Raw genomic sequence first — 24,438 nt, 5'->3', positions numbered from 1 at the left:
CATGGAAGTTCTCTTAAAATATAGATTAGAATTAGGGAGAGGCACCTGCTAAAAGCAGAACAGAAAGGTATCAAAATCTGTCCTCTTCATTAGAACCTTTCCTGATGCTGTTTTGGGAGTAAGAGTGCAATTTTAAGAGTTTTTGAGTGCATTATTAAAAAAACCCCTTAAACAAAAGCATCAATGCTACTTGCTAGCTAAAAAGTATTTGAAAACTTCAGCAAGTTGTCTGTTGTCCACTGCTAAAAGTTTTAGTATGCAAAGCAAGTTGTTCCATGCTGTCTTTTAAGACCTCATTTATAATTCTATGCAATTAAAACTGGTGCGTTGGAAACTGTGTTGTACACAGAATAGTCTTGAAATGTGCCTCAGAATAATTTCTCAGTATTCTATGAGTGTGTTCTCTGTAAATGACTTACATAGATCATTCTTAAATCTTTCTCCTAGCTAATTGTGTATTTTGCAATATGCTACCAATTTAGCTCTTTTTCATTTTCCATAGAAAAATGAAGACTTACAGTAGTAGTTGAAACTAGGTGTGTTTGTTTGAGAGACTGAATAGGTATAAACTGACACATGCATGATACAGATCCATACCTACCTCAGGGCTAGAGGCCTTCAGCTAATTATTTAACATGAAGTTGTACATAAGTGCTCAGTAATATATTTTTTTCTTGAAAGTCTACTTATATTTGATTTATGTGTTCCTTGATTTAAGATTGACACTATTTTCTCAACTGCTGAATTAAAAAAAAAAAAAAGTATGCTGAAGAAAGAAGATTTATTGGTTTTCCTTTAATCATCTTTATCATATTAGCTATCACAGATTTTCTTCTTAGGATAGCTTGTCACAGCCAAAACTTGAGGTCTCGGTGAAGATTCTTATTTGACTGACCCATCATGTATGGGGAACTTCTGTTGGAGGTGAAAAATTCTGAACAGGCTTACCTACAGACTTTTGTATGCTGAATTGCTGGAAGAGTAGGAGTTAATGTCTCCCATTTAATGTGTAATCAAGTAAGTATTGTAAAAGATGCAAATTGAGCAAATCTATACAATGCAAGTATGTTTAAAATAAGCTTCTTTGTATTCTAGCTGCCAAACATAAGCAATAGTAGAAGCCTTTCTTTCAATTGCATGGGATGGCTTATTAAGAACATTCACTAGAGTAGCTTTCCAGAATATGTCAGTGATAAAATTTAGATCCAACTGGATAACCATAGTAAGAAAATATAGATGTTAGACTGGTAACTGAATGTTCAGGTTCAGAAGCCACAGGATTCCAGTTACTGTATTTAATGGGACGAATAGAAAGAGATGCTTTAGGACAAAGTGATATAATTGTATGATTTTACTAGGACATCAATTTTTTTGTAGGTCTCTAATTGGAGCTACTACACTTTTTCTACTTAAGCCTACACATTTTTTTTTTTTAAATTGAATGGTTCAAAAAGCTTGTGGAAGGAACTGCCCAAGCTTTATGAATCTTGATAAATAGACTAGAGACTAGGGAAAAACTGATATTCAGTCTTTGTGGGACTGTTTTTAGGGAAATTTAAAATTAGTAACATCTTTGCTTGCTGTTTGTCATGTGCCTGTGTGTTTTCTCCAGGTATATGTTAGACAAGTAGACATTAAGGTGGACTGAAAACTGACTGAACTGCAGGGCTTAAAGTGGTGTGCTCGGCAGCATAAAGCCCAGTTGGAGGCCAGTCATTAATAGTGTGCCCTAGAGGCTAATACTGGAGACAGTACTGCTTAACATCTTTGTTAGTGACCTGGATGATGAGGCAGAATGCACACTCAGCGAGTTTGTAGAAACTACAAACCTGGGACAAGTGGTTGATAAACTGATATTCAGAGCTGGACAGGCTGAAGAATGTACTGACAGGAACCTCATGTGAAATCCTGCATGGAGGGCAGCATAACATGTATGTGGCTGGGATCAACTGGCTGGAAAGAGGTTTTGCAGAAAAAAGGCCCTGGGGTCCTGACAGACAAGTTGATCATGAGCCAGCAGTGTGCCCTTGTGGCAAAGGTCATCAGTGGCATACTGGACTGCATCAGAAAGAGCATCGTCAGCAGCTCAAGGGAAGTGATCCTTCCTTTCCACTTGACACTGGTGAGATACATCTGGAGTGCTGAGTTCAGTTCAGGGCTCCCCAGTACGTGAGAGACATGGACATACTGGAGCAAGTCCAGCAAGAGGCAACTAAAATGATTAAAGGACTGGACCATCTGTTATACTAGGAGAGGCAGAGAGCTGTGACTGTTTAGCCTGGAGAAGAGAAGGCTCAGGGGGATCTTACAAATGTGTGTGTATACCAGATGGTAGGGTAGGGAGTAAAGACTGAGCAGACATATTCTTAGTGGTGCCTTATGAAAAGATGAGGCAATAGGCACATACTAAGACTCAGGAAATTCCCTTTAAGCATAAGAAAACACTTCTTTTGCTCTGAGAATGGCCAAATATTGGAACAGGTTGCCCAGAGAGGTTGAGGAATCTCCTTCCTTGGACATACTCAAAACCCACCTGAGCAAGGCCCACCATAATATGTTCTAGCTGACCCTGCTTTGAGCAGGGAAGTTGGACTCCATGACCTCCAGAGGGGCCTTCCAACCTCAGCCCTTCTGTGATCCTGTATATCTGTTGTTTCTATAGTAGTTAATGTGCCAAACCTTTCAGTTGTTGATGTGAAATGACAACTAATAGACAGTATTGTGTAAATACTATGAACTATGAATGTTTTTCATTGTATGATAGATACCTGTAGGTTACTGGGAAGTATCCTATGAGAATAAATTTGGACTGTCAAGTGGTATGATTTGAGCAAAAGTGACTGTGCCACCTTCTTTGCTTGCTTAATCTTTTTGCTCCTATGACATAAAAAAAACCTGGCAGCTTAGTGATCAATCCTTTGTTTGAACATGAATTTTATTTTTTTTGTTAAAATGTGTATCACTTTTCCCAGAGAAAGGAAAGAGAAATTACATCAAGGTAGTATGATATTTCTGGAAAGTGGCTCAAATTCTTCTGCAGTTATTAAAAATCCCATGAATAAACAAGTTTCTGGTTGGAGTTTCCTTTTTTTTTTAATTCTGGAAAATTAGCATTTACCGTTAAAATTCCGGAGATGACTAGTAGTTAAGGCCTTCCATAAAGTGAAAAGTGTTGTAGATAAAAACACCAAGTTTGGGGGTCTTGCAATGTATGCTTTTTACTAATATTTCTTTCCTGCATAGCTGCATACTTGTTTGGAAGGTTCCATGCTTTTCCTTCCCTTAAACAAGCCTGAAAAGTAGAGAGACAGTTATGAGCAAGAAATGGACTTGTTTTCCAGTGTGCCTTTCAAACCACTGGTGAGAAATTCCTCTTTGCTTTGTAGAGGCTGCGTGGTATATTCTTGCTGACTGGTCGCTTCTGCTGTGGGGAACCACTAGATACTGGAATTGCATAGAATCTGCAGAAGTTCTTGAGGAAATAGGAATGAGAAAATATCAAGCATTGAGGGGAAAGTACCTGCAGGCAGAGAGAGTGTGAAAATGAACTTTGCTTTGATGGTGAGGTGAAACTGGGAAGACCTTTTCTCTGGCTTATCATACAGTGCTGTTGTTTCTTTGGGGAGACGGGATACCAGAAACCTTTTGCTAATGTTTTCATCAGCTCAGGACTTGAGAATTCATCAGTAAGAATGAATAGCATATATAAATGATGCTGCCTATGCCTTTCTTTCAGGTTTACAGGCGAGCTAAGAGGAAAAGGGATCATTTTTCTTTAGTGTCAATTTTATTTACAATTTATCCAGAAATACTTGTGATGTTTTCAGGTGATAGCACTCAAAATTATTGCTTTGGATATCCTCTAGAGCAGATCTAGAAATGCAGATGCTTCATTCTATTTTACATTTCCACAATTGTTTTTCCGTCTCTACCATCCCTCCTTTCCCCCCCTCCCTCCTTTGCCAAGTAAAAGAAAAAAAACCAAATCCCTTTCATTCTAAATAGTTGAAGTTTTTAATTCTAGCTTCAGTTCCCATTTTAGTGGGTACTTTGACAATAATTATTTTTTTTTTTAAAAAGCAAGACAACTTGTTTTATGTACTCTTACGTTATTTGAAAACTGTGTGTTTCTAGCTGGGCCATGTACAGAGAAATCCAAAGCCAGTCAATGACCAGACAGCTTTTCATCATAAATATCTAGTGAAAACTAAACTTTAAAAACATGACACTTAAGATAGTGAAAGTTAATAGGGGGTTAGGTTTGAAGGTGGACTAGATTAAGATTTAAGAATAAGTTGTTATTCTTGAGTTATAATGAAAGATATCTTGAATGATAAAGCAGGGAAATAGCTTTTGAAGAAAATAGAACACTAATTTTTTAGACTGTAGATTATTTTGAGTCTTATGACTTATTTTTCTGTCTAGTACAAATAACTACATGACTTAAATATTTCTTTCTCATTAAAATAAAGTCGGTGAAAGTACAGATATGATTGTATCAAGAATAATTTAGCCAAGTCTAGCCAAAACAATGGGAGACTTAAAATAGCAATTATATTGACATAAATGATGATGATACTGTGTTAGACATTTTTATAGTGGCTTTTTCAAAGAAAATATTTTAGAACAGAATAGAGGAATTTAAGCTTTGCTTCCAGACAATAAATGGAATCAGCTGTCCAATCTTATTCCTTTTATGTAAATGATTTTTTACTCTAAATTAAGAATAAGTGTGTAGGATTTGTTGAAATATTTTTGCAGAAAACTTAAACTTGTAGTCATCCTTTTAGGATCTCACTTCAATATCAGTGAATATCATCCTTTAAGCCATTTGATCCCACTGAAGAAAACTCACTTTGTAAGTGCCATCTCTCATATTTTTTCACCAAAAGGCTGTTTTTCTTTTCATATGCGGTCACTTTCAATGAAAAATATGAATTGCTTTTTATTAAGAAACGGTGGAAAGTACGCAGTGGTGAACGAGGTAATACGTCTTCCTTTAAAAAAAAACAACAAACAAATGCAGAGAGAGAGAGGGAAATTCTGAATTACATTAAATCTGGAGAAAAGAATCCAACTTCATTAACTGTGGCTTGAATGACAATTAGGATGCAATCTGATGATACAAAATACAGAAACTGTAAAAGGAAAGGAGCAACTTACTATGCCTAGCAGATAATTAAAGCAGATGGAAATACTGCGTCTGTGTTTTCTGTAATGAAGTTCTGAATCAATGCTGATATAGGATGAATCAAATGATTTTTATGTCATAGAGTTAAAGTTTGAGAAGCTTTGTGAAGAACTGTTTTATTTTGATAATGTTTGTGTAGCAGAGCTCTCTTTTTTATCAATTAAACAAGTAAGTAGTTTAGGACTACTTACCTTGAGTTACGGATATTGGCCAAGTTGAAAAATAGGTACTGATTTCCAAGGAAGTGTTACAAAACAGCTAAACTATTTTCTTCTGGTATTTGCTCCCACTCTGGCTAACTTTTGAAGCTTTTTTAAAACAGTTTTCCTCTTTCATAACAGTCATTCTGCAATGTTTTCTTGAGTTGTATCGAACTCTGTCATCATGAAAATATTTTTGTCAGATTTAAACTTACAGTAAACTCTATTCTGACATACTCTGCAAGTTGGTTTCACACTTTGGCACAGAAAGCAAACTTATGTGCAGTTAACAAAGCTAAATGTCTCAATCACACAGGTAAATACACTGCTTAGAAAAAGCTGTAGTTGAGAACAGTGTAAAATGAATGTATGGAATTGGATTGCTGAACACTGTACACTTAAGTAACTCCATTAGAGCCAGCAATGCAAGTGTAGGACAGCTGAGCATTTTTCTCAGAAGTAAATGTCATGTGGTAGCCAAGTGGGGGTTAAGTGCCACATCATACAAAGCAGCAGTGGTGATGTCTGCCATGTAACTGGGGAAGTAGTCCTGTATAATTTGGTTTGTAGTAAAGAAGTGTGCTCTACTTGTATCCAGCTGCTTCTCATCTTTCTGTCAAGGTCTTCAAGTCTACTTTTTCCTCTTGTGAAAACTGTTTTGTTTCAAGATTGTGCAGATAATTCTGTGATGTTTTACTCCTGAAAATTAGTTGAATTGAATCTGGCTAGTAGGTCATCCATCTGCAGCATTCTTTAACAAGCGACTTAGACATTACTTCTAGTCAGTGGCTAATGTTATTCAACAGAATATCCAGCTCATGTCTCACAGTCCTATGCTATTATTGTCAAATAGCTCTTCCTATTTCATCTGTATTTCTAGTTTGCGTGACTTCATCTGCTTGCTTTGCACCTGAGTTTTTGCCTCATTAAGATATTCTGAGTGGTGTATTGTATTTGGGTGGTGCAGCATTGTATCTGACTGTCATGTGTTAGCCAGGCCATGATTCTTTTAAAGACCTATATAAAATAAACTTGTATTTTATCAGTGGTTTTGTTTACTTGTTTTCTAAGTAACTTTGCTATGAAAATCCTCAAAACCAAATTAGAGTAGCTTTCAGGATATAGGGCCTACATGTTATATCTAATGCATGTTGTATCTAATATTTATTCTCCCTTTTTTCTGCCCTTCTATCTTCTTGTCTCAACAGGAATAACAGCTTCACCTCTTCCTCAAATTGACAATCTAAATTGCCTATTGGCAAATAATTTTTCCTCTTTTTTTCCCTTCCATCAAACATCACATGCCTTCCATAACTACTGCATTGTTTTCTGGAAGGGAAACATTAGAAGGAGTCCTATTTTTTAATTGTATTTTGATAAATATTTGTAAGTGGTATCTGCTTTTATTTCCTCTCTCTCTTTTTCTTAAGAAACCTGGGTACAGTTATCTTATCTGGCATACCTTAACTCATCACTGGTACAAATTTGTTTGTTCCATTTGTAATTTGTTGGGATGAGGAAAATATCCCACTTGTGCATTTTCTGCAGCACAGCCAAGAATACCCATATAAGGAAAAAAAAAAAATATTTCTACTAACTATAACAGGATGCCATCTGTCCTGCAGTGGACCCCACGCATCCAGTCAAAGACCTTGCTCTACTGAATGGAATGGTGTTTCCCCCAGGTATCTAATTCTGTCAGCCTCACATATGCACTGATGTCTCTGTCAAATCCCCTTTTGTCCCCCTAAGGTGTTCCACTGGTGAGATCCCATCTTGGAGACACTCAGCTGCTAGAGCAGAAGGAGCAACACAGCCTGATTGCCCACTCTGCCCCTTGTAATGAGTGAACTGTTTTTCAGTTCACCAGTGATTGCTAAAATCATTTAGTAGGTAGCATTTTCTGTGTCCTGACCCAGAGACCTGAGATTTAAACCATTTCTGACTCATGGCAGCAGGCTGCGTGTCCTCTGATCTTGTGAACCCCGTTTTCCTGTTGTTGCTCAGTATGTTGGTCTAGTCAAATGTGGTGCAGGTAATGTGCTCCTTTTGTTGAGTCTTTGATTGCGGAGTGTTCTGTACCTGCTGGCATGCTTTTGATTTCTGTTAACTGGTTGGCTTGTTAATGGTTATTCCTGTTCCTGGGTTTGGATGAAGTGGCTATTTCCAAGAATATATTGTAACAGAAAGCTCCTGGTTAGCTCCCAGAAAGCCTCTCACTTGTCTCCTACAACTGTAGGGGAAGGGGAAAGGGCAACAGTGAATGACCAAACTGGACTTGCTGGCCATTCTGTCTCTGTGCTGAGACATGCTCTGTATCTGTTCTCCGGGTGAGGACATCTCCTACCCCACAGATAATTGGAATGTGGCATGCCTTTTTCTGATAATTAAATTTTAAGGTACAGGCCTTTTAATGATTTATAAATATGCCGAGCTGTAAATGCAAGTGGATCTTTTCAGCCAGTGGGAATTTCAGGCAAATACTTAAGAAGAGTTGATGTAGGTCATACAGTCCTTCCTGTGTTTTGTTTATTTGTGTGAGTTAAGTAGTTAATGTGATACTCACCAGTACTTGTCAGTTCAGAAAGTAGAAATGGGTTATCAGCACATCATATTACAGGTACCTGATGAGCATGTGTTTAGGAACACGAGGAAAGCGTCTTTAGGTGTGTGTGTGTGGCCCTGTGAGGCTTTATGCCATATGTGTATGGTACTGAACATCAAGAAACCTGAAAGTACAAAATAAATATATTTTTCCCCCTGTTTAATTATCAGCTTAGATGTTAGTGTGTTAGTCCTCTGACTTATCAAGAATTCTCTTCTGTAGAAAATTAAGTGTAAATAACAGGTGTGAAAGTGAAAAATGGTTGTCACTTGTTTTTACTTAAAGCTTGAATGTTAGGTAGAAGTGGAAATCTGTTAATGTTCTGTTCCTGGAAATAAATTATGCTGAACTTCATAGTATCATTCTTTAAATAATTAATTGTAAGCAGTCAACATTAGAGATTGCTTAGGAAAGCTTGTTGCAGTAATAAAAATAATTCAGTATTTGTTTTCAGAACTTCTAAAGGAATGAAGTGCTAAATTTTATTTAGGCCTAAACTGAAATACTGCATTAGATCTGTTGAACAGCTAAAGGATATTTTCATAGTACATTTTCTGAGGGGGTATATTTTTTGGGGGGGAAAACTTTCAAGTTCTCACTGTCTGTGGATTTTATCTCAAAGGACTGGTGTAATTAGATCAGCTTTTCTGGGGAGATGGTATTGGTGGGGGACACTACTTTTACAGCTGCAGACCATATTTGTCTCTTCCCTGATCATCATGCTGTGCCCCTAATGCTCTAGCCCAAGTGTTTACGATGACTTGCAGTGAACCAGATAGTTGAAGAACAAGTGCCTGCCTTCCACCTTCTCTGGGATGTCTAAGCAATTGTGGCCTGAAGTTCTAGGCTTGTTTCTGTTGTGCTGCCAGCAACATGAAGGACTGGATTGGCAAAGAATCTGTATTTGCAGTATTTTCATAAGGGAAGAAAAAGTCTCCCTAGATAAAGGAAGGGGTTGCCTTTCTTTTAAAAAAAGATGGACATACATAGGTTTTGGTGTTAGGATTTTTTGGTATACATAATATGGCTTTTTAAAGAGGGGCTTCAGATTTAGCAATAACTCGTCTTTCCCCATTAAATGTTCTGCACAGGATTACCTCGGTTACAATTTAAGGAAAAAAAAAAGTCCTACTAAAAAAATGCAACTTCAAAGACCATACGAAACAGTATTCAGAGCTTATTTTGTGGTGTTCAGTGTCTGGATAGCAGTGTATGAGAAGGAATAAAATACTTACGTTACAATTGGCTGCCTACTTTGTATGTAGAATAAATTTGTAAGAATGTACTCCGTGGACAGCTTTTCAGAAAGACTGTTTTAAATACCTTTGAAGTATTTTCCTGTATTACTATATTTTTGTAACGTACTAGGGAGCTGAAACTTGTCCAGTAAAAGCAAACTTATTCTGGGTTTTAAATTGGTTATTTTACTTGTCCAAAATTGACCTCTCATTGATCTTAATACTTAAATTTTAAATGCTTAAATATAACATACTTCTCATTTGGCACTATTTGGTCAGGAGAAGAAAGGGAAAAATGAATGCAATAGCCATTGTAACAAAAAGTATGATCGTTCTGGACTATAGTAAAGGATACATTTCTACATGAAATTAATTCATAATAATGTCTGGAAGTTTTTTGATGTCTCTTGCTGATGTAGACAAAATTTCTCTGTTTGCATCCTACTGTATCTGTGGGGTGTGACTTGTCCCTAAAAAAAAAAAAAAAAAAAAAAAACCCAAACCCCCAAAAAACCCCTTGTTACTGTTTCCCAGTATCTTCTTCCTGCCTCTAGCAGTTCTTATCTCCTCAGATAGCAAGGGTAGGTCAGGCTCATTGGTCTGTATTCCAAATCATTAACAGTTGATGCATGACCAATTCCTTGTTGGCACTGTGGTTGTGTAGCTCATTAAACTGGGTGTGCAATACTGACAAAGTCTTGGGGTGTCTGGAGGCTCTGGGGTTTCAGACTAGCAGGTACAGACAGCATCAGTGCTCACAGGCAGCAGCACTGGGAAAAGACACTTCACCTGAGCTAGGCTGAATATAGTGCTCTCACCCAGGGACCCACATCTTAAGTCTGAAGTGAAGCTTTACCAGAGACATAAGGTCGATGTTTGTGTGATGTGTAGTGATGTCTCTTCTCATAGGTGTCAGTTCCTGTTTCCATGTAAAATTAAAGAGGATGAACCACCACATTTTTTTAAGGTACTTTCTGTGCTGCAAAATACATTTGCACCTAATACTAGTATTAAGGTGAATTACAGATTTTTTTTAATTAGAAAAGCATTCCATCGTCACTAAATTGCTGGCAGGAGCAGATGACCAAAGTGCAGCTGACCATAAAAGAGTTAGTCAGCTCTCCAAACCATAACATCTGGTTTGGAGTAAAAAATAATTCTCAGCCAGATAGTCAAACTCTCATCTTTCAACCACTATCTTAAATACTGTTGTTGGTATTCCATGTAGTTCAAGACACCAAAGCTAATGCAGCAACGCACTTGCTTAACGTTACCACATAGAATATAATTATTGGCATAAAAAAGGTTATTACTGTTATTGTTACTGGCTTCCTCTGTTGTAGTTCTTAGACCAAGACACGTATTAGTAAGAATCTACTGAAATACTAATTATGTTACTGTAAAGTATTGAGGCTTTTAGCTGTCAATCTCGGTATTCTTGGAGACAGTATGGTTCTGTCTGTACCTCTGGAATGATATGCTAACTGAAGATACAGTAAAGCACAATTTATTTTTTTCTGCCATCTGATAACTGCAGTGTGTATGATGCATTTAGTGTGGAACTGGAAAACCTGTGAATTACTCAAATGAGTGGTTTATGCTTCTTAGTAATATGCAGTTGTACTGAAAAAACAACTGCTATTTTTAAAGCATTTTAAAAGGCATTTACAAGCATGCTAGGAAATGGCTCATCCTCTAGTTTAAAAATAGTGTGCAAAACTTGTTTTATCTACCTACCTCCAACTTTTTTTACTGCCTCTCAGTTTTCAGAAACTTCCTTGAGCAGGAACTATTTATTTTAGCTAGAACATTAAATATATTCATTTGTTCCAATGTATTTCATTTTATGCATTCGTTCCATTGACATGCTGTTGCTTTTGCTTCGGTTAGTACAGACTTTTTATCCATGTTCCTATGCTAATACAGTGCATCAGATTCTCAAAGATAAAATCTGACATAGGTATTCCATTACTTTAAAAATACTGAGGTTTATAACAGCTCTATCAAATTACACTATTATTTAGGTTGCTGAAGAACATATGACATTGTTGAGTGCATTTTATTTTTATGTTTTCCATAAGACACCCATGTTCTTCATTTAGGCAATGAATGGTGCTTATTGAATTTGTAGATGTTCAGTGCTTTTTATACGGAGGAAGTGGATCATGAGAACTTAAGCCTATATGTAATGTCAGATTCAGATCTTTATTTTTCACTTGCAGTTTTCAGTGAGGAGCCCATTGCCAAAACATAATACCCTTGAAAATACTATGATTTATACTTACTGCAGATTATAGTGCTGCATAACCTGAGACTGGAACATTGCCTGAAGTGAGGAAGAACTACTGTTTACAAAGACAGGAGTCAGGGTCTGTTTTGCGCATGGATTTGACCTAGTGTTCTGCAAATACTTATTAGAATAGCCTGGTCATAAGTGTGTTTTAATACCTTTCTAACGACATTGTCTAGCCTCTCTAACCAAAACTAATGCCTCTTCATGCAAGACACTGAATGTAAGTTTTAAAAAAATAAAAACCTCTGTTTTCAAAGTATTTCTGATGTGAACAAAGAAGTTGAACACTGCACTCCACTTAAACAACGGGGAAGCTGACCTTTGGGATCTAGCAACTGAGACTATGTTGGTGACAGAAGGGAGGTGAAAGCTTTGTGGTCAGAGGTTACTACTGATATCAGCAAAGACAATGAGAATATAAAAGGTTCAGACCTTGGGTGAGGGACATTGCAGTGATAGTTGTGATTCTTCTAATGGAATTGCATGTGGTTTTGTTGTTGTTTTTTTGCAATGTAATGAAGGAGTTCTTTGAGTCTCTGAACCATGAAGCTCTTCTGCAGTAGGAAAAACTATTTATTTTTTTCTAGTGAGAAAGAAAGTCACAAAGTCTACCTGCTGCCTGCAGAGATATTAGTAGTATTTAGAACACTTACCAAAACCATGAAAAACCTCCTTTTTTCCCCTCTTTCATGGAATAGTGTGTACCTGTGTTAGAAAAATTGAATTAGAATAATGTAAGTTAAACTGGTTTTTGTGATTTTTTTTTTTTTTCCCCAAAGTGATTTCCTTGCTAAATAAACAGCCACGCTCATCTTTATATTTTTCTGTCCGATCCTCTTAGATTTTTTTTGTCACAGATACCAGAATGCTGTGTCTTTATTTCAGACAATAAAATTTAGAATATAGTGTCTGGAATCTTTAAAAAAACAAAACAAAACCAACAAAAAAACCAACACAACATAACAAAAACCCCAAGAAAAACCCAACAAAAAAAGTCAAAACCAAAAAAAAGACAAGTAAAAAAAACCCCAGAAAACAGAGCTTATGATATTTCATGGCCAAAATATTCAATCTGTTTTTTCACTTGTGAAAACTCTTTTGAACTTTATAACTTGTCTAAACACTTGACTGTAGCCACTTTCTCCAGTCTAGAACATAGACTTTCCTTGGTGCCAGGAGAGCAATTCTGGCCTTCATATTTCCTGGCCCTGAGGGCAAATCAGTGCAATCTTCCTCTGTTTTCTAGCTCAGTGCTAATGGAGGACTGGTCTAGGTTCTGTCCTCACAAAAAGAAATAAATTAAAAAAAAACCAAACCAAAACAAAACACACAAAAACCAAACAAAAAACCCCAACAAGCTTCAAGCAAAATACCTAAAGTGCAGTTTTTTTCTAAGTTCTCTGCTTCTTGATCATTTTTAAGATACACAAAATATACTAATCAGAAGACCATTTTTTTTCCCCAGCTATATTTTATAGCTCTGCTGCCTGTAACGTATCTGGGGAATGTGGAGATTTGCTGGAGTTCTTGGTACATAAAATACTGTATTAAAACCACTTATTGCATGAATAGTTTATTCACTGATATACATATAAACACATACTTATCCATATTTCCATACTGTTGAGAGTACTTCCTAGTTAAAAAACAGATGACCTACTATGTTGTTGTGCAATTGAAACATCCCATAGAATGTATGTGGTTACTTTAAAATTTTCACTGAAAGTTAGGCATCTCTGCTTCTTTCACAGCCTTCTTGGGCTGCTTAGCTCCTGGGGCTCCCCACACTGTTGGCTGTCCTGCCAACTATTCTTCTGTTCAGCTGACTTACTAGCTGGAAAGTGGGTGAGCTTATGTAGTAAGGGACCTCAGACCTTAGGAGATCCACATACACAGGATGCCTACTAGATAAGCTATGAAAACCAAAATTGTATTTGAGCAACCATCAGGCCTTCAAACCAAAACAACCAATGTTTGCATTTTAAATGTTTCTGAACTGAAATGTTTAAGAATGATTAGCATTTGGAAAGGAGGAAATTGAGATTTGGGTTTTGTTCCAATTTAATTTCATGTTGTAATGTATACTCTGCGTGTGTTATTCTCTGACAGAAAACCTCTGTTCAGATTTCTTTAGGCTATACTTTTCTTTTAAATAAATGTTTTTCAGTGTATTGAATGTGCTTTTTCCCAGTGGTGTTTACAGAAACAATGTGCATATAAAGGCAAAACTTTCATCAGGAAAATTATAAGTTAGAAAGTATAGAAAAACTATTCTACATGATGTATAGAATTGTCATGATTAATACAGCATTTATACAGTCACATTCATAATGATATTTAGTGTGTTATTCCTGCAGTGAAAACATGGTAGATTGTCAAAGTAACTTTCAGAGTGCCTAGGTGTTTTTTCTTATGATAACCAGAATGCCTCTAATATAATATTATTTCATGTTTGTAGGTAATATATGCTTTGAACACTAAAAATGATGAACATGAAGCTGCTATCCAAGCCCTTAAGGATGCTCATGAAGAAGAAATTCAACAGATTCTTGCAGAGACCAGAGAGAAGATCTTGCAGTATAAAAGTAAAGTTGCAGAAGAAATGGATCTGAAGAGAAAGATCCAGGTTTTAGAAGAGTCACTGGAGGATCATAAAAAGATGAAACATCAGGCTTTGACAGAATTTGAAGCTTATAAAGATAGAGTTGAAGATATGCAGCTTTGTGCAGAAGCTCAGCATGTTCAACGTGTAGTGACCATGTCAAGAGAAGTAGAAGAGATCAGAAAGAAATTTGAGGAAAGACTACGAAGTTTCATACAGTTGCAAGTGCAGTATGAGAAGGACAAACGTACAGCTCTGGAAGACTTGAGAGCTGCCCACAGGCTTGAGATTCAAGAACTTCTGAAGACTCAACAGAGTCAGAATGCTACTTTAAGTAAGGGACAAGAAAAACTAGAGGAATTACATAGACTGGAGCTGGAAGACTTGAACAGTAAGGTTGAAGAATTAAGGCTGGAAAGAAAAAAACTCATTGAGGACTATGAAGGTAAACTCAGCAAAGCACAGTCCTTCTATGAACATGAACTTGATTCTTTGAAAAGATCTCAGCTTTTTACAGCGGAAAGTCTACATGCTTGTAAAGAAAAAGAAGTGGAGCTAAGGAAAGAATTTCAAAACCAGGAAAGTATGTTACGGAAGAATCTGGGAAAGCTTAAAACTGAATTGCAAATGGTCCAGGATGAAGCTGCCAGTCTACGGGAAAAATGCCAAAAACTTCAGGTGGCTCTTGGTACAGCAGAAAACAATGTTCAGGTGAGGCCAATGTTATCTTGTTCCCAAGACTGTGAATTTTCTTTTCCTGTTTATGCTGTCTTTCCATAAGGCTTGGTAGGCTGAGGTGGTTGGAACATGTAAACTTAATTTTCTGTCACTTTACTTGACTTGTCATTTACCTCTAAATTTAAAAAAATTATTTATATTTTAAAGTCAACTTAATGTGCTTAATTTCTTCAGAGTGAATTAATAGTACTTTATATTCCAGTAGAATCTAGAAACCCCTACCCAGGAGGAAGTTTTGGTCTTCTCCCTTTCAGCTGTTCTTGAATAGAACTTGGTTGGTTTAGTCGTACTACTCAGTGTAGTATACTCAATAGAATACTCAAAACTGTTACCACTTAAGAGCAGACAAAAACCCCCAAACCAATCTGTGTTCCCCTCCCCACAAAGAAAGGGGAAAAAAGGGGGGGTGGGGGAGGAAGGGGCGAGGTAAGTGATTTAGAGAGGGAAGGAGGATGTTAGTGACTAGTACCATTTGAGATGTTATGCTGACAAACTGAAATGCTTGCTGGAAAAATTGAGAAACAACTTACCTAGACTACAGTTTCTTGCAGAAATGTATTTGGTGGGAATGTCATACCACTGACAATACAATGAATATCCTGTATTCAGTGCAGTCTTGCTTGTAGAGATCATTAGTGACTACCTTGCCTAAACAAGTTGAGTCTTAAGAAAAGTAGGTCTGTAGGAGGTAAGAAAAAAAAAAGATGACTTCCTAAATGTTTTATTATAACATCTTGAATGATGTATTCGCAAGCAGTAACTGAAACACTGCACACATTTTCAGCATGTACTGGTTTTGGCTGGGATAGAGTTAAGTTTCTTCATAGTAGTTAGCGTGGGGCTATGTTTTGGATTTGTGCTAAAAACAGTGTTGATAACACAGGGATGTTTTTATTATTGCTGAGCAGTGGTCACACAGAGCCAAGGCCTTTTCTGCCTCTTACCCCACCCCACCAGCGATGAAGCTGGGAGTGCACAAGGAGTTTGGAGCAGATACAGCTGGGACAGCTGACCCCAACTGACCAGAGGGATATTCCATACCATATGATGTCATGCGCAGCATATAAAGCTGGGGGAAGAAGAAGGGGGAATGTTTGGAGTTATGGTGTTTGTCTTTCCAAGTAACCATTACAAGTGATGTAGCCCTGCTTTTCTGGAGATAACTAAAGACCTGCCTGCCAATGGGAAGGAGTGAATGAATTCCTTGTTTTGTTTTGCTTGTGTGTGTGGCTTTTTACCTATTAAACTGTCTTTCTCTCAACACCTGAGTTTTCTCACTTCTACTCTCCTGATTCTCTCTTATCCCAATATGGGAGGAGTGAGTGAGCGAGCAACTGTGTGGTGCTTAGATGCTTACCAGGTTAAAAAACAACACAGTGTTGTTAAGAAACTAATTTTCTTTGGGCTGGACAAGACAGCCCAAAAATACTGAATTTTTTTGGTCAGCAAAAAAAAAAAGGACTGGGTATGCTGGGCTTGAAGGAAAAGATTCTGCTTGCGTTTTGGTAGCTGTGCTGAGGCCTGAAGAACAGTAATTTCTGTGGGTAAGCGTGAGTATCTTGTCTTTTGCATTTGTGGTTACTCTCAAGTTTCAAAATCGGAAGTACCTTACAAGTGATGGTCATAGTGATTTTGGAAGCATCATTGAGTAGAGCTGAGATGGACCGTGAGCTTTTCCCATTTACAATCTAATTCCAGCTCATCTTCTGGAGTATTCTTCTTTCTTGACTACAGGGTGTAGTGAAAGAAGACTGCTACCTTTATCAGATATTAAATATGGAATACCTTTTTCCAGTTTCCCAAGGTGCCTTCTAAAAGTTAATTTCCAACTTGGTTCAGTTAATGAAGCAGAACTCTTGCCTTTCAATTGACAACATCAAGGAGGTGGGTTTCTGGCAAGCTGCAGCAAAGAGGAAACTCACTGTATATTGATCATCCTTTCAATAAAGGAGTTCCTCTTCATTCCAAACAAGAGAGTCTAGTACAGTGTTCACAGCAGATTTTAAAGTCAGGTTGTACTCCGATCATCGTGGATGAGGTGATTAAATGCCTAATCTCATCACTTCTGGTGTCCATGTTTCATTACATGCCCTGCCCAGTGTTTTCCCCAATTCTATGTCTGGCTTTAGTTCTGAAATGACCCTTTACTATTTCAGTGACTTGAACAATGAGAAATTTAGATTTCTTTTAAAAAACAGAAAAATATTTCCTTTTCCTTCCTGCGTGACTGAGAACACATCATCATCACCACACTACCCAAGGTATGCTATTGTGAATCAGTACATCAGACTTAAAATATACTAAAAGTTTGATTTAACTAATTGCCTAACTCTCATATAATGTATATCCATGTGCAGCTTAATATGTATCAGTACTAAACACTTACAGTTGAAATGAAAGACAGTGTAAACTACTGTGAACATAGAATGTATTCTTTAATGTGAAGAACTCTCAGATATCAGAAACCAAGTTTCTCAAGTCAGCCCACCTCTTTAACTATTGTCACATCTCTCTTATGTGTTCGTCGTATTCAGTATCTTGTAACGCTTCAACAGTATTTTTTGAAAAACATATAATACAAAATGAACATAGCAGTAATATTACAAGATTTCAGCTTTTGTATGAATAAAACTTATGTGCTGAAACGCCTTGTCTGTACATCTTAACCTAATGCTCATTTAAATTTACATGATTGTATATTATAACAGGCATTATACTATGCTTCCTCTAGGTTCTTCAAAAACAGCTAGATGATGTGAAGGAGGAGGAGATGTCCTTGTTAAGCAAACACAAAGAAGTGGAAAGTGAGCTAGCAGCTGCTAGAGAGCGCTTACAGCAGCAGGCCACTGATCTTGTTCTCAAAGCCAGTATGTATGTCAGTAACTTAATCTGGAAATGAACTTCATCTTTTTATTCTAGTCTTTTCTTTTTCTGTTAACTTTGTGCAGGTTTAGGGTGCCTGAAGACTGTTCAATGCTATCCATAGAAATTTCTGACAAGTTTGGGGTTTTTTAAACTGTTTTGATATCACATGCATTGTATTTAAGAATCTCTTTTTGTGTTTTTATTTGTCCAAGTGTTCTGCTTTGTATGGGGTATATGTATCTCCAGGCCTTGGAATTTCTTGCCTTAACTACACTTGTATCGAAAGCTGCTGCTGTGTATCTGTTGTCCACATAGTCACTGAGACATGTTTCCTCTTCCTCTGTCCTTTTTCAGTTGCCTTGTCTTTTTGCTGAGACTGTGGTACTTTGCTTTACACCTACTGTCAGAAGATTTGCAGTTTATCAGATAATAAATATTTTAGGTTTTCCTTAATAGCTCTTTTCTTCAGTTCTCTGTGCTTGTTGGCATATGGAAAGGCACAGAAAATGGTTTAAGTCTTGATTGTACACATGTGGGTTTTACCTCATTGGCTTTTATCTCTCTGGTAAACTGCTTAGTGGTAGGGCCTGGCCCCAGGTACTTGAACTTGGTTAACTATACTATAGGTAGTATTGTAGGCTTTGAAATAAGCCCCTGGCTTATCTTTGGCTTTGTTCAACTAGTCCGATTGTTGAAATACCTGATTATTATCCATGCAAATTAGCACAAGCCCAGGACCCTTCCCAAAAGTCAGTTTGGGTAATGTCACCTTGTTCTGAAGGCTGGGATGTTGCCAGACTGTGCCAGTCAGCCTTAGGGACAGACAATACTTCACAGCCTTAACTTATTAATACTGTAATAATTTACTATTACTGTAATAGCTTACAACTAATTGGCTATAAGTGGCATTGCCCTCAAAATGAATGTGTGAATGTGGCCTTTATCAAGGCTTTATTTCTGTCCTTCAAATAATGAAGCAGTTCCTACTGATGGACTGATGAGTGTGTCTGCTGCTTAGGAGAGCTTTGTACCTAGGACAAGTGCCATATATGAGCTGGCTAAGATAAGGGCTAGAAATAGTCTGACTGTATGTTTGGACAGTCTAGAAGCCAGCAGGGATCCAAGACTGCAAGGTCCTACAGCTAAAAGGAATGGGCTTGCTGCTAAGAGGATCTCAAATAGGAATCTGACCCTCCCAAAAGTGATTTATGAGGCACTTAGAAAAATTAATGACCTGAGACTGTTGGGGGAAAAAAAACCCGACCGTTCTCATACACTCTTTGGCCATTCCTGTTTCTTTCCCTGGGCAGAAGCATGGGAGGGATTCATCAGGCAGCTCCAGATCTAGTGGAAATAAATTTAAATATCCAGGCTGATTTTGTGCATTACTGAGGACATGGAGGGAGTTGGCTAGCCTCTGAGTCCAGCACTGGCCTCTGGCACCAAGGTTTTTAGCTGTACCAGAAATTCCAGTGTGTCCATGGTGTTGCTGAGCTGAATGGCACTGTCAGTAGTACATCTTTGCTTCACAGCATGTTGCTGTGCAACAAGAACCAGGAGCCCTTTTTACAGTGGTGCCACCAAGCCATTACCATGTCACATAATTGATTACCAGCCTGTTTGGAAATGATTTCTGACACTGGCCCAATCATCGCCTCGGATTATTCAGCTCCAATTTGGAAGTCAAAAATCCTGCCTCAGAGAAACTAAATTCTCATATTTAATGACAATACAAAACATTTACTACTTGTGTTACAATTTGAGAACACTGTATTAAGTCTATTATAAGAAATTAATATATTTTTCTTCCATTTATCCTGAAATTTCAAGCTTGAAAGGAAACTGCTGCTTTTCATACCTTCTGAGTAGAGCATGGGGAATGGGAAACACGTATTGTGTTGGTATTATCAGTGTGTGTACTATAAAATATGTGCATGCATAATACTTCCTGACAAACTTAAAGTTCTTTTATAACTATTCTCCCTGTTACATTCTAAAATCTGGGTTTGCAAACACATTTCTTAAATGGCTGAACTTTTGAAACAAGGTGTTTTTTGAAAAGTTACAGAAGTGTACCCATTTTCTTAAGTTTTTCTTGGGTTTAGTTTTATCAAACAAAACCAACAAAATGATTCTTAGAATTCTTCAGGGCTTAGTACAATTAGAGGTGTGCATTGTTTATGAAAATACTGCTAATTTTGAAGCATTTCTTATCTCCACCTTCCATTATGTATCCCACTGTCATTTCCTTCACATTGGTGTCCACAGACGACAAAGGCTAAAACAGTTTCCTTTTTGACATGTATCTTGTTTTAACCACAGATGGAAATTAATTGGGAGGCTCAGTGGTTTTGTCTTGTGAGAAAGTGACACACAGTGCTCTTTCTTAGTAACTTAAATTTAAAAGCGATACTTTGTGGCTAGAACTCAACTAATCTGTCATTTTTGAACATTATAATAAAATGAGGGGGTGAAAAAAAATCTCTCCTAGAAGCTGTGACTATAAAAATAATACATTTATTCTGAGTAAATGATACAATTTCTTATCTGGATGCTTTCTTCAAGTGAAACTGTTAAGGATCTCTGTATAATTCTTCAAAGTCTGTTTAGTCACCACTTCATTTTATTACATGCTAATATTTAAAAGACATATTTCAAATGTGTCTAGGTCATGCAATTTATGAAAGGGATAATTGGGTGTTTCTGTCAGAAGAACCCATTCGAACATGGAATGTCAGCTTAGGTATGATTTCATGATGCTTTACAGAGGTGTTAAAATAATGGGAGAATATCCCCTCTCTTGTCTTTCAGCTGAACAAACATAGGAGCATCTTCTAAGTTGTTCAGCTGAACAAATCCAGGAACATCCTCTTTTCCAAAATAGTCTTTTATCCCATCCTAAGCCTCTCCCAGAATAACCGGAGTTTCACTGCTTTAGTCAGTTACCTAGTAGCAGTATTTTCAATAATACAGATATAAATTAAGAATGAGAACAAAAATTTCTGAAGTCAAACTTTTTTCCACTGGTGGTATGAAGGACAGATGATTATATTGTCTAGCTTTGTAGATGTTTTTTTAAAAATAAATACGAAAAACCTAAAAGCAAACCTCTAACCTGCAGGGATTTAGATCATGCTTTACTGTAGAGAGAATGAGTTCTGTTATGTCTTTTAATCATATCCCTATAGCAAAATAAACAAAATGTATTTCCATAAGTTTTACATAGCTTTAGCTGCTATACCTAGCATGCTGACTAAATCATGAGTTTGATAAACAGTAACATCTTTACCATTAGATATCAATGTTATGCTTTCTCCTGTGTAGCTTATCATGGGGTAAAAATGTGCAGTTTTAGGTGGGGTAAGTTCAAGACAGACTGTCTGTGTCTATACCGTTGCCTACCTCTGCTTTCTTTTGGAGTCAATATGCAACTTTGAACCAGGAAAATTTTGAACCTAAAGGAGCCCCAAATCAAAGCACTCTACTGTGGTTGGACATCTTAAAATGAAACTAAAAAAGGGTGAAGTGGAGGGGAGAGTAAGCATTGCAGTGAAGGTAATGGAGATCTATGTGAAAGCTTCCACTAGAGTTATACTAGAAATCACTGAAGTATGAATATCTACTTCAATTATATAAACCAGTGCTGTGAGGTTTTGAAGACCTGTTTTGTTTTTAGGTCACATTGGAATGCTTCAAGCTACTCAAATGACTCAAGAAGTTACAATCAGAGATTTGGAATCAGAAAAGTCTAGATTAAAAGAAAAACTATCCCAACTGGAAGAGGAAAGAAACTTACTACAAAGCAAAACACAGAGTCTGGATGAGCGACAAAGGCAGCAAATTCTGGCCTTGGAGAAGGTTAAACAGCTTATTGGCTTTAGTTGAATAAAAACAAAAGACCTAGAATTCTCAGGAAAAAAGCTATTATGTTATAATTTTTGTTTGCTATGATGGGACTCGAACCAGTACTAGTATGTTCCAAGTGTATCTCATGTAGGAATGTAGAATGACTAATGTAGAGTGTAAAGTGAGAGTAGAGGGAAGTCAGATGTTGTTCAGACTGCTTTGGACATCTTTTAAAAATTTTATTTAATTTATGACCTCATGTGTAGAAGCCTAGTATCGAAAGTGTCAGAGCACGGAGATATGTGAAATGGTTTAAGAACAATTTAAAAAGCCATTCTCTGAAAATGTGCTGAACATGTTTGAAAATATGGAACTGAAATTTTCTATAGGCTTGATACCTGATTGCTATTTCCCCAGATTAAATAGAAAAAAAAAAATAAATTTAATAAGGACATATTGCTTTGCACAGATACGTTGAAACTACCTGTTTGGTTATTGAATGATTTAGTCGGTGCTTAGTGTTTGCTTAGTTTGTTTTATATGGAAATTATTTTTTTGTAAATTTATGTTATCAGTAACATTTTTGGTTTTTTTATTTATTCAAACTGTTCAGATTTTTTTTTACCATTTACTAGAAATTTTTTTATTCTTCCCTTTTACAGAAAGTAAATGAAGCAAGGGAAACACAACGTGAATATTATGAGAAGGAGCTGATAAAATTGCAAGCAAGATTGGAAGGAGAGGCTGCACAGTTAAAGGAGGCTCATTCCAAGACCTTAGAAGAATTGGCATGGAAACACCATACTGCAATTGAGGCTGTGCACAGTAATGCTAATAAGGATAAGAAAAAGCTGCAGATGGTAGGTTTGTGTTTTCTTAATAATCAAACATATTCGTTACAAAAAGCAAATGTTTTGGTTTGAACCTCATACTCATGGCTTTGTTTTATGTCAAGTTTTTTTAGAGGTACCTTCAGATCTGCTGGGCCTCTCTGAAGAAACTGCTCAGACTTTATTAAAATAGCATATCTTGCCAAAAAAAAAGAAAAGCAATTTTACTGTTTTTCTGCATACAGAAGATAAATTCTCAACTTACACAACTTTGAGTATAGTAGGTGTGCCTTCCCAGGTTTTGTGAGGTTTTGTGATCCATATCCAGAAAGGTTGGTATATCGATCAAAATCAGTTATTCTGACAGAGGTAAAAGATTGTTTCTCCAATATTAAAAAATTTCATAAACAGTCCAGAAGTACAAAAAGTTGCTATATTAGTACTTGTCTTCTGAGTATACATCCAGTCAACAACAGCTGTTCCTAATTTACATCAAAAAATCATGCTCACTATACATTGACTATTCATTTACCTTTGACCGGAATCCTGAAAATGAAAGGCTTTTTTGTTTCACAAATTTGTCCTTTTCTTTGTTGGGATAAATGAGAGGACCAATTCTGAATTACTATTTCCTAATCTGACTGTATGTACATACATACACAAATTTTGCCTTATACAGTAAATATGGGATAAATATTAATTGTTTAAGGCTTTGTTATGGTCCTATGGTGTGTTCGCAGGAAATATACCAAAGAAATACAGTTGTAGTTAGTGATGTGCATCTTAGAATGATTTTTTTAAAAAAATTATTTTACTAGTTTTGCTTTTTAGTTTTATTTTGAATAAAACCCAAAGATTTTTTTTCATGTCTCCCAGTAATGGAAGTAGTTCTTTGAGACATACATGCATCTTATCTTTCAGGTTTACTTTCTTTGTAACTTTAAACATGCCTGTTATTAAAACAATGTCTCTTAAGGGTTTCTGGGAATATTTTTCGTTTACTTTAGTAAGGTGTGGGGTTCTTTCTGTTTTCTTTTGTCTGTTATTACAATAATGTAGAGAATAAAACAAAGGATATCATAAAACATTTGTTCTTTAGCTAAAATAGAGAACATCTCTACAAATATGAGAAATATGAAACTTGAGGTTTAGCAAAAGAAATTAATTATGAAAAGACATCAGGGTCAAGATCTCAGTAAATTTTAATCTGCGTACTGTCTCCTCTGTCAAACCTGTATGCTAAGCGCATGTGTTGTTTGAGTAATTCAATGAAGAAACAGTCTCAAATGTGGAGAAGAGTTGAGTTTAGTATGAGGAAGAAGCATGGTACAAGTAGCCTTGGAATAGAGGACATGAGCATTTATTGGGACTGGAAGACTGGGAAAGGCATCTGGGGTTTGGAAAGCTTTGAAAAAATGCAACAGAAGAGAATTCTAAAGAATGAGAATAGACTCAAGAAATAGCTTAAATATATCTCTTTGCTTCAATTCTTCTATCTATAAAATGAGCTGTAAAAATGGCATCAGTTCATAGGAGGATTATGAAAATAGAGCTACTAATAATTTTGCAGTACTGCACAGCTGTACTGACAAGTATCATGAAAGAACTAATTACTCAGCTATCAGAATAGGGTCTGAATAGCACTAGTGAAATTCTGCAGCCAGCAGATTTCACAGTGTGAACAAGAAAATTTGAGCAAGTCTCATTTAGCGAGGATTGTTTGTCCCACGTGGTGATTGGTCTGGGTCTGGTGAAGAAAACACGCACTTGTTGAGTTACGCTATATAGCAATGTACTATGGAAAGCATAACCCTTTGTTTTGTCACTCTGTCCACCATGAACAGAGAGGTTGTGCAAGCAGTTTACACACAAATTATTTATTGCCTATTGCATACCCTAATGGAGTGCTACAACTAACAAGCTACAAAGCTGAATGTGCTTCCCACCCCCAGCAAAGCACTCACGGAGTCTCTGGTGGTGGATGAGGAAGGGTTGGCCTCCATTTGCTTCTTGGGATGAGCTGCATGTGA

At 36.7% G+C, this 24,438-nt stretch overlaps 1 protein-coding gene across 9 annotated transcripts in view; it reads left to right on the top strand.

The window, feature by feature from the left end:
- The window catches only part of FAM184A (family with sequence similarity 184 member A), an 81,974-nt gene that overhangs the window by 13,635 nt on the left and 43,901 nt on the right, over window positions 1-24,438 (top strand). For all 9 annotated transcript variants that reach the window (XR_012632839.1, XM_074896209.1, XM_074896210.1 and 6 more), the window contains exons 2-5: window positions 13,986-14,840; window positions 17,599-17,734; window positions 21,409-21,590; window positions 22,241-22,438. Coding sequence is in view for 8 of the 9 variants with exons in the window: in XM_074896209.1 (XP_074752310.1) it covers window positions 13,986-14,840; window positions 17,599-17,734; window positions 21,409-21,590; window positions 22,241-22,438 (1,371 nt within the window). In the remaining variant the exon portion in view is untranslated. The remainder of the gene's footprint in view (window positions 1-13,985; window positions 14,841-17,598; window positions 17,735-21,408; window positions 21,591-22,240; window positions 22,439-24,438) is intronic.

The sequence above is a fragment of the Athene noctua genome, chromosome 1 (genome assembly GCF_965140245.1).
Source record: "Athene noctua chromosome 1, bAthNoc1.hap1.1, whole genome shotgun sequence".
NCBI lineage: Eukaryota > Metazoa > Chordata > Aves > Strigiformes > Strigidae > Athene > Athene noctua.
The sequence above is the reverse complement of the archived record's forward strand: the minus strand, read 5'-3'. Positions and strand labels throughout refer to the sequence as shown.